This window comes from Venturia canescens, chromosome 1 (assembly GCF_019457755.1).
Source record: "Venturia canescens isolate UGA chromosome 1, ASM1945775v1, whole genome shotgun sequence".
Classification (NCBI taxonomy): domain Eukaryota; kingdom Metazoa; phylum Arthropoda; class Insecta; order Hymenoptera; family Ichneumonidae; genus Venturia; species Venturia canescens.
This window is the reverse complement of record NC_057421.1, coordinates 32267725-32288626: the sequence shown is the minus strand read 5'-3', so window position 1 is coordinate 32288626 and position 20902 is coordinate 32267725. Positions and strand designations below refer to the sequence as shown.

Here is a 20902-nt window from a genome sequence, read left to right as displayed (position 1 = left end):
AACAAATTTTCAGGTCAGATTATCGAACATTTACCGAAGAATAAAAACTTCAAAAATCGTTAAATTTATACGGGAGCTTAGGGAGATTCCATCATCACTACATTTCTATTCAATAATTCATATACCAAATATATTCTAAATTCTTCATACAAACTGTCTCATTGATGGAAAAAAATGTAACGAATCCATAGCGACGATAAAAATAAAAGGTTACCCAATGTTTAAGAAAAATGGCAGAAGCAGAAGCTTTTCCTATATAACAGCGATTTCTCAGAGGTTAGGAATTACTCCAAATTTCGAATGTCCCTATTTGCGCTACCAAAAAAGTAGGAATATTTGAACTTGAGTGAAAATACTTAAGATTTTTGCCAATATACAAATCTCGTTAAATTCAATTCAAATAAATTTTATGGGATGCTGATTTATTTCACACAATCTCAGAGAAGTTTATCAAAAATATTTGATCGTTGCGTGTATTCACGTAAAAAGAAAATAAAAAGAGTAAATTGATCCTGTAAACAAAAAAAAAAAACGACGGTCAGACAAACGATTGATGGAACGAAAAAGATGATGTTTAATCTCACGAAATGACTTGAATTCCCAGATAAACATGAAAATGATAAATTCATCAAGATTAGTTTGTCCAGGAGAATGTGATTCAATTACACGTCGATTTTGATTGGAATGACTCATAGGTGTACAAACATTCTTATCTCTTTCGTTCTCATTCCACATCTTTGTTGGGCCTATTGAGACACGATTGGGCCTCTTTTCGTCCTACACACGTGAGACGTGAGTCAGCCGAGTGTACACCAAGTGCAACCCGAGCGAGTCTCCCGTTGACGACGACGACGACGACGACGACGACGACGACGACGTTATACTCGCTTCCGAACAAGTAGGAGGAACACATTGGTCGTGGGCACACGCGTCGGTTTTCTGTGCTCCTTCGTGTATACTACACTTCGCTTTAGCAGGGAGACTGGATCTCTCGCGGATTGCCGATTCAGTCGACTCTCGCGCGTAAACGACGACGAGCCGCGGTCTCGTCGCGCTTTACATATCCGTTTTTTTCTTCACTTCCAAATTTCGTGTGTTATTATAATCCGTAAGCAATTACTTCCCAATGGACTTGAAGTAAACATTTATTGAAAAAGTGGACGGTTAACAAATTGCTCAAAGCCTCACGATCGTTATTGGTTGAAAGGGAAAATCGTTTCAAACCCAATAATTTACGGATTTTGTGAAATTAACAGATTTGAGATCGACGCGAAATCGGGCATTGAGAAAATTCAATCAAGGAATTTAATTTTATCTAGATCGTTTGTACGCACCTTTTCGTGTAATCTTCATTTTTTTTACGTATGGTTGTTCCATGAATCCAATCCTCCGGTCGCAACCGTTTTTAATTTCCCTCCGTTTACGTCGTGATAATTGACTGGAATGAGAGTTGGCAATATCACAGAAAAAAACGAACGTGAAACTTGATTCACGATCGATCACGTTTTTTTCACATTCGTACAATACATATACGCGCGCGCGCGCGTGTGTGTGTGTGTGTGTGTGCATATTTGATGTTTTCATATCCATTAATCGGACACATTTATATCGCATGTAAACATGGGTATACAGAAGTATAGATTTCTGGGGCGAAACCCCGTGTAAACAAATATGCGTGCATGAGTGCGAATACACGCAGAGCGTAATGAACGTTCTCGTAACTGGAACGCCGATTTAATGGCAGGATAAACGTTGCGATCCCCGTTGAAAAGCAGCTGTCGCCTGTAACAGCACAACCGCAAATCCCTCTCTCATTTTGCTAACAGAATAAAGAAAAAAGACTGTGACAAGAGCCGGAGTATTACGCCCGCACGTAACTCTATGAAAAGCTCGTTATTCCCTCCGAACGAGTCGTCTCTTCGTGTCTCGTTTCTTCAAAATAATGCACAAATTCGAGAAATTCATTACCGTAAGAATGGAATCGGTGCGGTAAAGAAGATCGACGAATTGATTGAAAGAAAAATCTGATTCAGGGCAAAATTAAGTTCGACGACGAACCGCCCTAAGATCGAGTGCACGAGCCACGAGAAAACCTCTGGATTACCGAATGTAAATACAGAAGCTGCGACGAAGGAGAAGTAAAAAGTGACAGTGCGAAAAAAATCGACCAAGCGAGGACACGACTAATGTTTGCGGCGCGTTTCACGAGAACATTGTTGCTGCATCAATGAAGTTTCGTCACGGATTGGGCTCGCAATGAAATGCTAAAACTCATGCATTTTACTGGCTTATTATGCCATTAATGGAAGGGAAATAACGCGGAGTGCGGTGGAATGCGTTAAAAGAAACTGACTGAGAAATTATCGAGTTATCGAGAAGATGCATTGAATAAGAGGCTAAACGAGTGTTCTTGTAATCGGAGCAATTTCCAATGGACAATAAACCGCGATGATGGATATTCATATTCATGGATTCAATCACGGGGCTTAGAAAAAAAAATCTACTCGCTTTCGAAAGACCGAAGAAGATTTATTTCGAAACGCAGATATTATTCATGAAGCAGAACATAATAATAGCTTATTAGTTGGAACGATGTATGTAAATCGAAGGAGACAAGTAAGAAGAAAATATTTAAAAGGATTTTGTTGAAAAAAGCGCGTAGTATGCGAAACTAGCGGGGATAAAAAACAAGGAAATAAAGTGGAGCAATAAAGTGGATAATTGATATACGAGCTGAAAAGCGAACAAACAATTGATGAAAATGCCGGCAAATAAGATCAGAGAGGAGACGATAAACCATCATCGAGGATGCCGTGGCAAGGCTCATGCGAGTGGAATAGCGAAACAAAACGCCCGGGAAAAAGCGAACAATCCGCGATCCTCGATATCGTCGACGGGTTCGTCGTCGACAAATTTGAAAAATGCCAAAATTTCGCGGAAAAATTCGGGATCGATGAGCTCGGCGTCGCGTTGTCGAGGGGAGACGAGCACGCGACGAAAATTGAGCAGAAATTCAACGAGCTCGTGGGAGTACAGCGACAGCGACAGTATCAACTCGTCCGAAACCGGAAACGTAAATGATTCGCTTCGCGATTCAGCAAATTCAATGATACGAAGAATCGATCTCGTTCTCGATGACATGGACCGTGAAAAAGAAGTGTTTCGAGTCGATGGGAGCCTCGGGGATTCGAGGGATACGCGTAAACGCGACACGAGGAACTTGCGGTCAACGAGATCGTTCCGATCGTCGGTAACGCCTCACGAAGTAGCGAGGGACACGAGTAGAAGATTTTTCAAGAGGGAAAGCTGGGCCGATAGTTTACGAAGCAGTCCGAGAATCACTGATGAACGTTACAGGAAGATGGAACAGGGCTGGGACGACAGTAGCGTTATAAGAGCTCCCCGGGAGAGAAAGTCGCAGAGAATCACAGCGAAAAAAGAAGAGAGGCTCGAATCACACGACGAGCATGATAATTATGATTCATCGAGGATAAACGTCGATAGCAGAAGAATTCATTTTGTTAACGAGAGAAAAGGACAAGGATCCGGCAGGATTATCAAGAGGACTCGTTATGGGCAGCAATCCCGGAGACCGGTATACGAGGTTGTCGAGTGGGAGGAACTTTTGGAAATGGCGATGAATCGAAAATTCAACAGATTGGGAAAGAACAAACATCAGGGTGAACGCTATCTCAAGAATTTGGATATTCTCCTCGAGAACAGAGCGCCGCAAAATTTTCAGGTATTTTTATCGAATCGAAACATGGAATATATACGTCCACAATTTTCGGCTGTACAAATACTTGAAATCGTTGTAACGAGAATTTAATACGCACTCGTGAATATTTTTGCCGGACGGCAAAAGTTCCCAACAGGAACGGGCCTACGGGCCTGGAATCGAGAAAAAATAAATGAAAAAACCGTGGGACACGCGACGCAACGAACGTGGGCGTCGAGATCTTTCGCCGATGCCTGTTGCGCTATGAAAATTGGGCCCCGTTTTCTCCTATTCGCACGTACTCTGTGCAGCAGTTGCACGCGCAGCTGTTTTCCAGCGTTGGCGCGAGGAGGCACGACTCTTTCGTGTGGGATATCTCACTGAAACCCCTAATTTTTTTAACGCCGAGATATTCTTTTCCCCATTGTCTTTTACCGATATATACTCCTCTTCCTGCTTCCATAAGAGCTTCTATAAAATAACAATGGAAACGGCAGTGACGTCTAAGACCTACAGATTGATGGAGCGATAAACTCTCTGTCGCTATAATTGCCAATTAGAAGTACGAATTTAATCTGCATTTGTAATAAGTGAAACCCCCCGATGAAACTTTGATTTATCGCGACGATAGTTTTTTTTTCTCAAGATTTACGAACATTAAATTATTGCGCTGATGCTTCGTTTATTGGTTCAGACCGAAGCGTTTTATCCGATTTTTTGTTCTCGTTAAACACTTGTGAAATGTGACACCAAAATAGCAGGATTTTATTAAAGTTTCTTTCATCCCCGCGTGTAATTCAATATTCCCCTTTTCGTTTTGAATTCCAGGATGTGTCGTCATTACAAGATATGAATCAGGGTCGAGCGAAGGTTTTTTTAATAGCATGTACCGAGTTTAAGCGTAATTGATGCGGAATGGGGCAGAGTGAGAATCAATGAACGGTCGTTCGATCTCACTTGGAAAAACGATCGACAAATACTTTTATGCAATCACGTTAAAACAACGATGCTGGAAAACTCTGATGATCAAACGCTCGTCGATTATTCACGATGATTGAGAAAGATTAAGAATTAAACGGCAATGAGAAAACATCCTGTCCGCCATTTCTTGAGTATATCTTTAAACGAAAATACGTGCGTGTGTGTCGCGCACATACCGATCGAATTTGTACGTGATTGGAAATTTCGATCATTCGGCAATCACGATGATGAAGTAATTATCGACGAATTAATTATCCCGATCGCGGCAGGAATTGGCATCTTTCAGCCTCATTCTGTTGAAATAACGTACACTTAAAAGGCAATTCACTGCAATTACAGTTGTCTAAAATAAAATTTAAATCGATCGTTCAACGTCAAAAGGAGTCTCAATTTTGCATCTCCCGCAGTCGTAAGGAGACATCGCCGACTCTTGAATTTTCGCGTTGACTTTCACGAGCAGTTTTCCAGAGGATATCAAATGTTTTCTAAGATAGAAAAAAAATCGTCTCGAGTATAAATTTCTTCCTACTGCAAAACGGAGCAGTGTTTCATTTAATCTGATCCATTTTGTTTCTTCATTTTTTAAAATTCTCTTTCAATTTATTGTAGAAACAAAGAATCGTTTGATTCCTTTTACATTCGTCCTACGTCTCAAGTGTCACCGACGACGCGCGTTGATATGTGTGTCACAGATAATATGGCGTCTTGAATAATTCATGGATGTTCTACAAAGACAAGGGGACATAACAATTATCTCGTAAAAAAAACGGTCTGCTGCGACTGTATTGTATCCTGCACGCATATTTTTGTCCATTGTCTGTGCTTAGTGTTGGCTGATTGGGGCGAGAGAAATTTTTCTCGCGAACGTTTAGACTCCGTGCGAAAACAGATTGGTCAAAACAATCGTCTTTCAAATGCTTTATGCTTGTTCCTATCGATCAATATTTTTTTCAAACGAATAATTTTCGCAGCCTCATTTGTATCGAATAATCATTTAAACACTTTGGCGCTGGACTTTTTACAATTTTTACAAAACAATGGACCACGCGTCGAGTGTCGTAGCGACACATTGGATTAGCAATGTTTCGTGATTGATAATCGTGAAAATTGATTGCTTTGCATTACTCGCGTCATCCATGGATCGTACCTCTTCACACGTACGTTTAGCAATGATTTAGTGCGCCATTATGCGCGCGGATGCAAAACTCTAGAATTTCATTGTCGTGTGGATCGCGCGCGACAATCTTCTGTGGGAGTCGTGATGCTTCTCCGGCATGTTCGAGACGACTGTGGGATGGATTGCGTCGATGAAGACTCAAGGTTCTCCATCGAGTTTTGCTAGAGAAGTGTGCAGTAAATAAAAATTGTCTGAGAGAAAGAGAAAGAGAGAGAGAGGGAGGAAAGGTTATGAAATTGTTAATCACGCAATGTCGTTACCTGTCATCGAAACATCTCGGAAGCTTTAGCTCGCTCACGCGATCCGTCGCATTTCGCGATCGCATGATCGCTCCTCGCGCTCCATCGAGTTTGCCCCTTGCCACGATTTTGTCTTTGGCGATTATCGCCAAGTGATTACTTGATAATTGCTCCAGCGAATTCGACAATTATTTCCAATAGCTTAATGATGCCCGATAGTTTTCGATATAAATGCAATCATGATTACAGTTATTATACGTGGATATATCATCCAATTGAAATGAGGAGAAAAAAAGATAAAAACAAATGTCACAATAACGGCGATCGATTTCACGGAGTAACTTAAGAATCAAAACAAACGCTCGCAGTTCTCACAATAATCGCAATCACATAAGAAAATAATAACCGACATTCTGAAGCAAAAAAAAATAATCGTAGCCCTCTCGATAGAATGAGAGCGAGTCGTATAGGTTTTTAAAATAAGCTTCTCCCGACATTATTGGGAATAAAAAACGTTGTGGGACGCATATCACCAGCAGAGTTCTCCAAACAACTCTCCCGGGCTGTGTATATAAAGAAATGCTGATTCTGAGTGTTCCGAAGTCTCGCTCAAGATAATGCTTTCTTTTTTTAATTTTTTTTTATTTCCTCATGCATATATACATTTTCTTTTCGTCCTTTCAATCACGATTTTTACTGATCGCTTTGCCAGCGCGCTTGCCTGACGGTTTGGTCGTTGATTGACCGCCCACATGACAGGTACACCGAACTCTGTCACTCCCAGGGAGGGATTAGTTGTCAAAAGTCGAGGATCAAAGAAACCGCGTGGGATGCTCGTGCCTAATTTCTCGTGTGTATTCAAACATGCAGCAACGAGTTTCGTATCTTTTGAGCAAAATAAATTGACAGTGTCTTGAAAATGGCAACGACTCTTTTGATGTTTTAACACCGCGTCACGCTTAACAACTAGGAATCTGTGGATAAAAAACCTGCTGACATTAAAATTCACCTCTTTAAATCAGAGCTCAACTTACTATTTTCCTGCGATCGCCACATCGAGCCACGTTGGACCCTGGTGGAATCGGTTTTCTCATCGAATGCTAATATTGAAAAAAAAGCCATGACTCAACCTTCTTACACGTTTTCGTTTCCCAAAGTTTACTTAGATACATTTTTTCGAACGTTCTCATTTCATCTCGTATTTCGTAGAAGAAGAGTTTGTACCTGTACTCGAGGCATTTGTCTTCTTGGTGTCTCCTTTGGTACAGTATCCACAGTATTATCGAAAGAGAAACTACATACATGTTGGTCACACGTACACGCACATAGACATGGTTACGAGGGCGAAAATAAGTGTGGTAAAACAGTGTAGTCGCGTGGACGATGTGCCAATACTGCCAAATACGGTTGCCCCGTGGCAAGGCCTTCAAAACGCGGAGAAAGAGAAATACTTTTTCTCGTCTCGATCACTCCTACACATAAACGGGCTTACTTTTCAACGCGGCGTCGTCGTCGTCGTTTAAACGACTCGGACGCTTTGAGAATTTTTTATTCTTCGTTCCCTTTGCGTTACGTCACTCATGCTCGCACTAATAAAACAGCGCACGATGAGAGATCCACGCGGTGATGCTCGATTTTGTTGCACCATTTTTAACTCCGCGAATTACGCGATCGACTACTTTTTTCATCGGTCTATCGAACCATTGATTTCTTTCATCGTTTTGCATGAAAAAACAGAGCAGAACCAGGAAAATCAATATTATGGACGAGGATTCTCTGAAACTTTAGTTTTCGGCTTCTTGAAAGCGATGACGTTAAGGTAGATGGGTGAATATTCGCTATTTTTTGTAGGCAAAAATGAATACGTATACTGGATAAATTTGCAAAATTTGGACGCTGCTTGCCATGTAGTTTCGCAGCAAACTAATTGTTGAATATCAACTTTTCTCTGATACATTTATCACTCCAACACATGAAAGTCGTCCATACATGAAAAGTTATTGAATTTTTTCATTAGTTATATACAAGATTTCGCAAAAAAGAAAAAATCGATCGTTCTATTTCATAGATCTTCAAGAGTGCATACGTATTTTAGTTTTTGAACCTTACCGTTGAAAATTGGCTGAAATAATAAAAAATACTTGCGATGAGAGATCATTCAGATTACACGACGAATGGATTGGCAACGCCGCATTCAATATATAATTTCACACGTGACGTCAGTTCGTCCTCTCGGTCATATTTTGTTGTTCGTTTGTTTCGCCACGTTTTTTTTGTCAGTTATTACAAAGCGACCACTTTTATCCCGGTGCTTTGGACAGTAAGCTTAATTTATAAAAATTGTAAACGAAACTGAAAGCGGGACATCAACAGCGCCGATTATATTTCTAAAATAATAAAATTATCATTTCAAACAAAGTTTCGTCTTTGAAAACTAAAATTTTTTCATTTCTGTGAAACTATTCCAATAACAATTGTTTAAAAAAACTTGTTTTACTTGTAGCTTCCAGGCTTTCGTTGAAGCTGAAATAAAAATTCGAGAAACGCCGCTTTCTCAGGCTTACTCAAGAGAATCGTTGTTCGAAATTTTTTTCCATTGGTATGCCCAGGATCACTCAATTACGCTTTGAAACCCATAAAAACCAAGTGTTTTCATTTGGGTTGGGTTCGTCGACTTTCCGATGCTTGCCACGAACGACAGATCGATCTCTATCGCAAATTTATCGCAAGCGATCTCAAGAGTATCCGCGGTCGTATGTGAGTCGAAGAAAAGACGAAGGAAGAAAAAAAAGATGAAACACACTCTGTACTCTCTATACGCTTGTCTCTCGGGTAGTTCTCACGGCTTTGAGACTCTCGCTGTAATTCACGAAAGGCGCTCTCTTCGCCTTTTATTCTTTGATCTTATGGCGCTATCGAATCTTATTTTTGTCCTTCCTGAAACTTCGCGCTGAAGCATGATTCGCATACGTTTATATGAACACACACACACATATATAAACTCACATGTGTATCCCAATTGGCGCGATATCTCAATCGAATTCAACGAGCTCGTTTTCCCTGCTTCGTTCCTTCTAGCTGTCCCTCCCTGCTATTTTTATTCCTTCCATTTTCTTTCATTTCATTTCATTTTATCATTAACGTTTAATCGAACGTTACGAGTGGTAGCCAAGTGTCAAACTATACGGAAGCAGGTAGAATCTGTTAATAAGCATAATATACCGGAGGCATATAAATAAGTATTACCAATATATATACGTATGCACACGATATTTATTATTTTTTCAAAGTGAATCGAGTATTTATGTTCACCCTTCTTCCACCAATCTGCATACTAATTAACGACGCGGATTTCGATTGATTAATTGGTCCTCTGTTAAAGAGCACGCTCGCTTATGACAACTCGGTTTCAATATTTACGAAGATGAAGGAGATTTTTTGCGAATTCGAATCTACGCTTTCGCGATGTGATGCAAATCGTATGTTACGGGCGCGCGTGTCAAAAAGATATTAAAAAATGTTCGATATGACCGCGTGTATTTTTCTTTATACTTTCTGATCCGTTGGTCAAGATTTTTGCAAATTAGTGACAATAAATTCGGTGCTTCAATGGTCTTCGGCTCCGGGCGACTTTTTTGGGTTTCGCTAATTAATTGATATCTCATTAGTCGTCCATTGGAGTTGAAAATGAATGAGACTTTATCTCGTCTCAATTCCCCTGTCAACTTATTCCGGGGACTTTAAATACGACTTTTTGAAGCGGCTGGATATTGCATAAAAGAAATATATCGACGAGAGCGAGAGGGAGGACGTGATCGATGGTATATGCGCATGTATAACGCTCGATGCGTCTCGAGTGGAGTTTTCGGAGCATCTCTCGATAAATCCAAACAGAACTGACTTTCGCGCTCGTAATTAAATGTATGCAATGAAACTTGACTTTCATTAGTCGACCGTATAAGGAGCCGAATAAAGAAGGGTTTTGGGAAGAGGAAGATTGAGAACAAGAGAAGAAAATAAGTCTCTGGAGACTTGCGGAGAATACAATTTGTGCTCAATGACCGGGTGTAAAAACGTGCGTGTGGCCAACGAAAATTGGCTTCTGGACGGCCTTGCTCGACCTCGCTACCAACTTTCTATATAGACTCGGACCTTTTCGATATTTTTTTTGAATTTATGTCTGCAAAAGGAAAAACATTCACCAGGAGTTTTGCTTTTCAAATTTCGTGAATCTCACTCTTGATATAAGATTTCAAAAATACTTCCTGAATTTATAAATTTTCAAAGTTTATCGAATCATTGATACTCGATTGCAGAGGAGTATTTTACTTGTTATTTCGGATTACGAAACATCAGGTAAATATCATTTTGGAAGGTGCACGAAAGTTTAGAAGTGAACGTAGAGAAAACACGTCCATCACAAGTGTGAGAAACAGAGCAAGGTTTTACTTTGGCGCCGTGTTACCACATCGATCGAATCAATATCATTCAATCGTAGAAATTTCAAACTTAATCAAGATTCAGAAGCTAATGACTGTGCCCAATTAATTCGATCCCACTCAAAATTGATAGATTTTTCATTCCCACGTGATTGTCGTGATACGTTGTGAACACGAATTTTGATCCTACTTTTTTGTTTCGCCATAATTGGAAAAAAAAATTGTCAAGTGATATTACCGTTTAGCGACGATCGTCGAGCTACAGATTGACAATTGTTGGCTAATTCTCACTCGAATAATTATGAGAACGAAGCACCGGCTGTTGTCATGAAATTCCTTCATTACATTTCATCTTCGTTATGAAAAACTTGTCATAAAAACGCATAACGTCAACTATCGAAGAGATAAATGATTAATTAACCGGTGTCAATTAAGCCTAATTGGACTTCATTTCGAATTGAACGTCTTGAGAACTTACATTGGAAACGCCGTTTCGTTGCGATATTTCTTTTTTGGAATGTCTTTTAAGGTACATTCACCATGAAATGTTCAATCATATTCGTCGTTTTAATGTATTTTTGAAACTTTATCTTGGAATAACTTCAAATGCAAATTACAGATAATTTTCCTCGTGCGCGAACAGTGCTTTTTTCAATTACTGAAAAAAAAAAAAAAAAAAAAAATCATTTTCGTTAATTCCGTTGATGCGAACTTCAACGTTGTTTAAACGATCGTCATTACGATCAAGGGTGACAGTAGATTAAATACGTATGTAAGGGAGTGCACTCCCTCAGACAAATTCAAAATTCCCACACAGGATGCGGGCAGGTAAAATAGACAACTGACTGGCAGAATTTTAGGTTTTGCAAAAGAGAAAAGGAACAGCGTGAATAATAAACATTGAATGTTGTTTCTTCGTTTTACAGGTAAGAATTTGGATAAAACTAGACCATAAAACTAGAAGCTGTAAATATTAACTATACGACGCTGAAGTTTGCAACGACGTTTGAGTCCAACGAAATGAACGGAAAAAACATTTGTAATTCGCCAATTTTTTATTTCACGAAGCACCGGCGTAGGTTGGAAAACTATATGAATTGCTAATTCAGCAGGGAACGAAATTGGATAATTACTGGAATTATTGGAGAGTTTTTTGAGATCATTTCGTTGGACTCCAAGGTTGCAAACTTCAGCGTCATATTAAGAGGATGGATCAGTCGGTATATCGCAACCGTGAGTGCGAGAGAGATAGCTGCAAATTTTGAAATCGAAATTCTTTGACACAGTTTAACCGATTAAAAAAAGGCTCTGTCAGTCGATTTTTGCCATCATTCCGCGTTGGCTGACAGAGCCTTTTTTTAATCGGTCAAGCTGTGTCAAAGAATTTCGATTTCGAAAACTCCAAGTGTGGTTAGTCGACTCTTAACCATGATTAAGGGTGAGGGGAAAATGTGAATAAAAACTTTGTTGTACAGAGAAACAATTCGATTTATTTGATCGTCGATAAAAAGAAAGAACCTAATTATACATATAAATACGAACCGAAGTCACATTGACGAATAAAATTCGTAAAATTAGTTTAAATCGTCTAGAAATTTATGGTCGTTGATGCAACGTGCACCTCCAAATTTTATACTCGTACGATCATAACGTAGAGTCTCGTAAAGACCAATAATTAAGGTATTACTGGATGGATAGCCCAGCCGATAAATTGTACCCAATCGAAATTTCCGTATTTCGTGATGCAATAAAAATCTGAAAAAATTCAGCAACATTTGGAAAGTTATGAGCTACTTATTATCAATAATAATATTGCCCAAAAGTTATTAATAAATTGTTTAAATAAATCATTTTTCAACAATTTTACAGTAAACCCTTGTTTTTTTTTACGAATCGAATGTGCGCATTTTTCTGAATGCTCATAATTTTTTTCAGAATTTTCGTGGATTTTTGAAATTCCCTTTTTTTAATTTTTTAAGTGGCTCTATTTGTACATTTTTGATCCAGTAACCTTGAGACTTTTCAAAACTGATGGTAAATATGTTTTCTAAAACATATTGAAAATTCAAATTTTTAAAAATTTTTTTCAAAATTTTTTCAAGAAATTTCAAAAATCCACGAAAATTCTGAAAAAATTCATGAGCATTCGGAAAAATACACACATTTGATTCGTAAAAAAAAACAATAGGTTACCGAAAAATTATTGAATAATTAATTGTTTAAACAATTTGTCATTAACTATTGGGCAAGATTATTATTGATAATTGTTGTTCATAGCTTTTCAAATGTTGTTGAATTTTTTCACATTCTTATTGCATCACGAAGTACGGAAATTCCAATCAGTTATAATTTTTTTGGTCGAGCTGTCCATCCAGTTTTATACCTTAAACCCCCACGAGCCACGAGCACTTTCTTCTCAACAACTTGTATTTAAAGCGTACAACTAAACTTACTTTTTCTCTACGAACAAACCTTTGTTTCAACTTGCTGTATTTGGCATTTAATTTCGCAGTGACGTGGCTAAATAATCGAAAATTTTAAATAAACTGTTGTTACAACTATAACGATCATTGGTACTCCTTTACAAACGCGTCAGACTATTTTATCATTCACTTGAATTTATGAATTAAAAAAAAAAAGTCATGTAAATATAAAATATTGTGAAACGATACGATTGCCAATTATCTTCATCGTGTATTGGCATCGTTGGCATCAATTTATAAATTATCAAATTTCGAAAACAGTATTTTGAAAATTCCGTTACGCATCGTCAACGACTTTACGACCGTGTTACATCGTCAAATGATGGTTGAGCTTCGACGCCAGCAGTCTCCGTAGTAAAACTTTGACAAATAACATTGACGTCTGATGGCGACGGCGGCAATATTTTTCACAGTATAATCAAGACGATCAATGAGTAACAAAATGGTCGTTGAATTATTTATACCACGTACGGTTATGGGTAACACTTTTTACATATGTCAGAATTGAGGTTTTGCCTAACCGACAGTTGTATATCGGCATTAAAAAAGAGCGTTTTAGCAAGCTCATAAAAAAGTGCGATTAATATTCAAATCATTGGACAGGAGACTGGTAAAATCATATCGAAAGTGATCCGACTTGACCCTCGTTTCAAGTGTTGCTATAGCGATTTAAGATCTCGATCTTTCGCACTGACGATATAAATGTCTGATAAATTTTGTTTCGGTGATTTTCGTTGGACAATTTTTTCCGTTTCATTTTTTCTTCGTTAATTGTTTTAATCCTCGCATTTAAACGATCCTGTGCACTCCGCAGGAGCCCGTCGCCGGGGCCAGTTTGACAGGATACAAGGAAGAAATAAAGACGTAGACTTGCGAGATACTTGAACGCGAAACTAAAAAACACGGGGCTCGCAATAATTGTCGTTCTCACAAGTTTCTCGTCGTAATCGGTCCACTATCTTTACGGCTTTCAGGCGGATCGAGTGTCGCGAGGATATTCACTTCGATGAAAGATAGAATTTTACACGTACGAGTCTTTCCAGCCATCGTTAATTGTCCAATGTATAAACTCAATCAAGACCCGCACACGGCATTTCATCGATTTTTTATTTTTCCACAATTTCGTTTTTACAGTTTTATTTCATAGTCGTTCGGTCAGTTTTGGCTTGAAAAATTCGCCAAATTTTTATCGCAGGATCTTTTTTCACAATCAAAATATGAAATCGGTTCAGAATTGTGGTCAGTTTTTTTATGCAAAATGCAGGATTTTTCTTCAAAATTTTATGCTCAAATACAAAATATTCCCCCCCCCCCCCCTTTGCTAACCTCCGAGCGTAAGAGAAATCGTTGATTTCAGTTGGAACATCCCATACACTCGTAAATATCTTTGACTGTGTATATACAGTGTTATTATATACGCAATCCGAGTAACGCACACTACGCCTAAGTCGTTTATTCTCAACGGGACTCTTATTACATCTCGATTCTTCTTTCGATGGTTCGCTAATTTTTTCCGTGAGAACAAAATTTATCGTACCATAAAACGTGCGCTTACTTTTTTCATTTTTTTCCCGCAACGCAGTCTCTTTGCATTTTTTATTTCATCTTAATTTACGTTGCGCGGCAGTAATGATATTACGACCCGTCAATTAATATTTCTCTCCGAAAGGAATTACAGTGTGAGAATATAAAATAAGTCCGGGTATTACCGATCGAGCAGGATATCCCGGAGTGATCCTTTCTTCCGATTGTATAAAACCGATAAAAACTATACACGTGCATGTGCAGAAGCAGTCCGTCACGAGGATTTTCCCCTTTCGACGTGCCCTTCTTAAGGTAGTTCATCTGGTACCGAGTTAGTAAGAAGAAAAATTATTATATTAAAAACGTCTAAGAAACAAATATATTTATTAATTACACCAACATTTTCTGACCCGTCTTTCATATTTTATTGAAAGTCCCTAGCGTGAGTTGCATGGATCGGAAAACGCAGTCTCCGCTTTCAAAAAACGGTTTGTCAATACGTTTAAAGATGGGAAAAGTACTAAAACTCGTAAGAGACCGTGTTAATTTGGAGAATTCGTTTTAATTTTTTTCTCACGAACAAAACATCCTCAGGTCTTGAAATTTTGACAGGACGTTTTTTTTTTTTTTTTTTTTTTCAAATTATTTATTACTATATATTCAAATTAAGATAAACTCCCTCAATGAGACGAAATGACGATTAATATGACGAGATGGAAGATAACCTCGCGACTAATTCTATGAGTTAACGAAGAGGGCAAATCGCGATCATTATACTATGGTATAATAAGTACTTTGGGGTTCGTCGCAATAGTGAAGAAATAAAACGTTCTCGTAACTGTTGAATTATTTTGGACGTCATTGGAATATATACATAAGGCACGGGAGGACGAATAAAACTTGTCCGACAGACGCCTCAGTATTTTGTTGTATTTAAAAAATATAAAGTATCGATTTATTGCAAAGCGAATCTTTGTACGACGCTGAAGTTTCCAACGTTGGAGTCCACCGAAATGAACGAAAAAAACGTTTTTAATTCACCAATTGTTTATTTCACGAATCGTTGGTGCAGCTTGAAAAACTACGAATCGCAAATTTGGCAGGGAACAAAACAGGAGAATTACTGGAATTATTGGAGAGTTTTTTTCGATCATTTCGTTGGACTCCAACGTTGGAAACTTCAGCGTCATATCTTTGTCACAATAGAATAATACGAGGAATGAAAATGAATAGCATCATTAATCATCGAACGGTGCGTTAGTCAGTTATTGCATGATAATTAAGAAACAGTAGAAAGGACATTGGTATCTTCGGTTTATCTCGAGCGCGGGTGAAGGTATGCACAACCTAAAGGCAAATGAAAATTAGCTCAAGCATAAAGCATGCAATTGCGGGGTTCATGAGCGGTCAAGTGATCGTAAGTGTTCATATAAACGCACATATTTTTATTAGTCGCCGGAGATATCTGACTGTTTCAGAAGCTCTCTTGTGCGAGCTCTGGAACACAAGGTCCTCCATTCATCTTTCGTTGTGGCACAAAACGCCCTGATTAATTATCTCTCCAGCCGCACAGGCCACATAAATATACACGCGTTACGTTACACTCGCTCGATGCGTGAGCGAGCAATCTCATACATTTTGCACGTACCGATTCGGTCAATTAGCATTTACTGTGTATGCTTTTACAAACGCTGCTCTTGTGTGGCTGAAGACGCCCGAGGGAAGACTCGCTTTTAGTACTTCGTACCAACGAGTTTCTGCCTCGCGGTTTGTTTCAACGTAAATCTACAATATTCCATTGAAAATCGACATTTTTTTGTCAACACTTTTCATACCGGTTTTTGTTTGAAAAATATATTCTGAAGAATGGACCTGCCGCGCGCGGCGCGGGAGCGACCGAAAGAAATTGCAGTCTCTTTGTAATTATTCTTCCTGCAGGGACATTTGCGTGATCAATTTTTGACGCGTCATATCGATCGAATAATTGCGGCTCTATATTTTAATGACGTGTGTCACGACGGATCGAGAACCTCGTCATAACAGCGACTTTAAAAACACTTTTTTTCTCAATGCAAGTACACAAAAATACCATTGAAACGCAGAGAAAAATGTTTTATTAAAATTATTGTGCTTAGCACCGCAAACAAGGCGCAAATCGAGTTTACCGTTGAAAATATTCGTAGCAGAAAAAAAATTGCCCTTTATCGAAATTCGATGTTCTTTTCTTGGACAAAAAATACAAACTCACTACCTTCCGATCATTAAATGATGATTGGGCGTGAAACTTTATCAAGTAGCTGACAATTTTGACTGTGTTATCCGGTATTTTTTGCTCGCTCCAACCTTAATACAAGCTGTCACTTTAATTTATTAAATCAAATCAATAAATCACAGCTTTGTATGCTCCTTTCGCTTGCTGCGAGATTCTCGTGGTCTTTTTTTTGTCGTGTCATTTGATGACACTTGTTTGATGTGATTGAGGAAAATGGCGGGTAACATTGAATTTAAAGAAGGGAAGAATAAGAGAGATCTCCAACGTTGGGATGAGTACAATTTATAATTCTTATCTGATTCGTTTGGTGCATGAAGCATTTTGATCATTTCTATTCTCGAGAAAGATCGAGAAAGATCGTCCAAGCAAAAAATATATCGGGAAAGCGTGTATTCAAACATTTAATTCTGTTATCAATTTTTTTATTGCGGAATAATGACGAGATGGAGATCCTGTTTAATGTTTCATTTCTTCTTAGCGGAGGTTGAAATCTTGAAAAAAATTAGGAAATGATTCTGACTGCCTCGTTCCATTGATTCCTGAAAAAAAAACTTCGAAATAAAGAAATGAAAAAATCATCGCAAAATTACATGTACTCTAACGACTTTGGCGGGCCCCCCTGTAACGGTACTGAATACGTGTAACGATGTGGTTGTAGTTGTGTCGATGAATAAAGTGAAAAAAAAAAATAAAAAATAAAAAAAAGTGTCTTTATGAATTCATTCATCGTAAAAATGATATAAATAATAATAATAATAATGATGATAAGAAAATAATAGTAATAATAAACTGTTCACAAAATTTTCTAAATCGGAAAAGAAACTCTGTCATAAAGATTGATAAATTTTACTGTACTACTTGTGTTTTTTAGGGTGGGGATCAAATGTTGGAAAGACTAAAATTTCGAACAGCTGAAATCTCGAGTTTATAAACTTCGAATGATAATATGGAGACTAGAGCTTTGAATGCCGAAAATAAATAAAACAGAAAACTGCAAGGTTCGAAGCACGTTTGCATCGAAAATAGAATGTAACAATCGCCCATAGGACGATGACTAAAATATCGATTTTTCGAAAATTCGACTATCACTCTTTCGATTCATAAATTACTACGGTCAGCGATACTGTGAAAATTCACAATTTTGAAAATATAATAACGAAAGCCCAAATATTACTGAGGTTGAAATACTGAAACACCAAAAAGTCGAACGGTCAAAATAGCGAAACGTTGGAAAGTCGATCGATCAAAATAAAGAAATGCAGTGGAGCTCCAAATATAACGCGTCTCACTCACTCACTTACTCAGACCGGTGATCTCCAATTTTAAACATCGCCATTTTGACTTTCGCCTTTTCGAGCTATCGCTATTCCGCATATCTAAGTTTTATAGGCTCGAAAAATTCACTTTCGATTTTTTGCTACTCTATATTCTGGTCTGTCTGTAAAACAATTACTCTCCATTTTGAATTCGAAAATATGAACTTTTGACATTCGTACGGTCTATAAAAATTGCATTCGAAATGAAAACTATTGAAATATATATTTTCGGGTAAATATGAATTCAAAGAAGGAATTTTTGATTAAACGCGCAATCTGCTGAATAGTCGATCGGGAATAAGAATTTCGAATTACTTATTTTTCTCCAAACTGATATCACTACTTAAAAAATTTCGAAATACCGATCGTTTTACAATTCAGTTATTCGACATATTGAACCCCACCCGTTTTTTATAGCCCCTGAAGATTGCACACACTTTACAAAAAAAAAAAAACACAGCAAATTTATTCAAAATCTCTAGATAGTTTAACAAAATATTTTTCTCCGTAAAACGAATCTTGTCTACTCGTTTTGAGCAATGTTATTACGTGCTTATTCTACTGGCACATATATAACGAAAGAAAATGATTAGGCTCAATTGACGGAGTTGCTTTAATGGCAGATTAATTTTTAATACAACACTTTTGCATATCTAAATAATGCGCTTTTGATAGGAGCGCATTAAATTGATTACGTGAAAGTTGTAATTTCTATAAAGGAATAAATTGAAAGAGCGAAGAAGAGGGAGACACGAACAGGAGTCGTGTTTTAGTCGTATACACACCTGTTCTCGATGGCTCATAAAAGTCGATATTGCTTCCATATGATCGGTGCGAGTTCCCGGTGAAACTGTATTTTCCTCCGCTTAACCGCGTGTCCGCGTGTGTCACCGGATTCCGCGAGGTGATCGAACGGAATCGAACGGAATTAATGCCCATTTCGCGTATAGCAATCACACACCCACCTGCCTCTTGTATGCTTGCGGGACTCCGAGTCGCGACGCGCGAACCCGAAGGTAAAACTGTACGCGTTAAACACACGCGGATTTCCCCGTTGCGCCAGTCGTCCGAGCCGAGCTGCTCTCCCCGAGGCTCTTTCTAAAGCGAGCCTCTTATATACACCCGACAACCGACGAGATGATCGGTCTTTCCAACATCGCGATATCTGTTTACATACTTTTTTACATCGTTAAATTTGTATCGAAAATTGGACGGACGGTTAGCGAACATGAGTTTCGTAGCACAAAAATTTGGCGTGTACCACCACATAATGAAATTTCGGTATAAATGAACGAGATTATTATCGATCGCGGATAGATATATCAGGCATAAAATTGCATTCGTTCCGAAGCTTCCTTCACTCAGTTTTTCGAGCGATTTTTCTATTCCGATTCTTCCCTAAACTGACGAACGATTTTTTTATTGCATTGCAGGCGCGGACAGAGGAACATCTCGCCCAGGAACAAGCGTGGCACGCCTCCGAGAGAATTTGGCTGTTGCACAGAGGCGGCTTTACATCAGCTACGAGATGTGGCGCGGCGGATCCGGACACGGGCAAATTGAGGGTTCGATTGATACCGAACGGAGAAGAGTTACTCGTCGACGAAGAAGACGTGGAGAAGGTTATTTCATTCATTTTCTTTTTCCAATGATTTTATATTTCGTCTGATTTTTCTTATAACCACGATCAGATACGTAGACTCACGCGTCAATTGATTCACGTAAATTGATAAAACAATTGTTTTTGCAAATTCCACAGATCTCCCCCATCGTTTATAGTCCTTAATTTCCAAGTATTAAACTAAACGCAGATTTTCAATCACCGCTAAGAACTTCCCATTCCGTTTACTCGAGTTTTAACGATTTTTACATAAAACTCAATTTACAGGCTAATCCACCGCAATTCGACAAGGCTGAAGAGCTCTCACAGCTTCGTTTCTTGAACGAGTCATCGGTACTGCACACTCTGAGACAACGCTACGCGAGTAATTTGATTCACACTTACGCCGGTGAAAATATGATTGTTATAAATCCGGTCGCACCGTTGGCCATTTATTCCGAAAAGGTTAGTCGTGATTTTCATGCAACATAGTAGGGGAGACCGGGGCACAACGGGATACACGAAAAATGAGAGAATTTTTTTTTTTTTTTTTTTTTTTTTTTTTAATTTTTATCCTAGTCCGAAAAGAACATGAAACATATTTTTCCCAAAATATCTTGTTTTTTTTTTTGAATTTTAATTTTTTTTTTCTTTCTAAAAATTAGTACTTTTCAAATTCTCTTTTTTTTACATCACTTTTAAAGTGAAAACGTTTTTGTACAGATATACAAAAAGTATTTGTAAATCTGCGATTACTGCCTCGCAGATTACTGTCTACGACAGTAATCGCGGATATATGTTTGCGGACCATCATGCGTGGTTACACCTGCACACGAATCATGTGCCCGCTCTGCACAATTTTGGCACTGAATCCATGATTCGGTGGATAAAGAATACAAATTTTTTTCACAGCGTGCGCTCGACTAACGTTTGAGCGCTGCAAGCGCTGAGATCGCTAAAATCATAGTAAAAAAAAATTCATGAGTTTTTGAGGTCTACCCCGTTTTGCCTCGGGATTTTTTTTTTTTTTTTTTTTTCGAAAATTGAAAAGAATTCCAGTACATTTCTTAGTTTTTGGAAGTAAAAAATGGACAGAGCTTCCCAAACTTCTGAAAAGTTCAATATTTCCTTAGGTATCCCGTTTTGACCCGGT

At 38.3% G+C, this 20902-nt stretch overlaps 1 protein-coding gene across 3 annotated transcripts in view; it reads left to right on the top strand.

The window, feature by feature from the left end:
* Positions 1-20902, top strand: part of Mhcl (Myosin heavy chain-like) — a 133771-nt gene that overhangs the window by 46861 nt on the left and 66008 nt on the right. For 2 of the 3 annotated variants that reach the window (XM_043427529.1, XM_043427518.1), the window contains 2 exons: positions 19583-19771; positions 20038-20214. In XM_043427529.1, coding sequence (XP_043283464.1) covers positions 19583-19771; positions 20038-20214 — 366 coding nt within the window. Of the gene's footprint in view, positions 1-1104; positions 3743-19582; positions 19772-20037; positions 20215-20902 lie in introns of those variants that run through there. The other variant, XM_043427538.1, reaches the window with a different exon arrangement.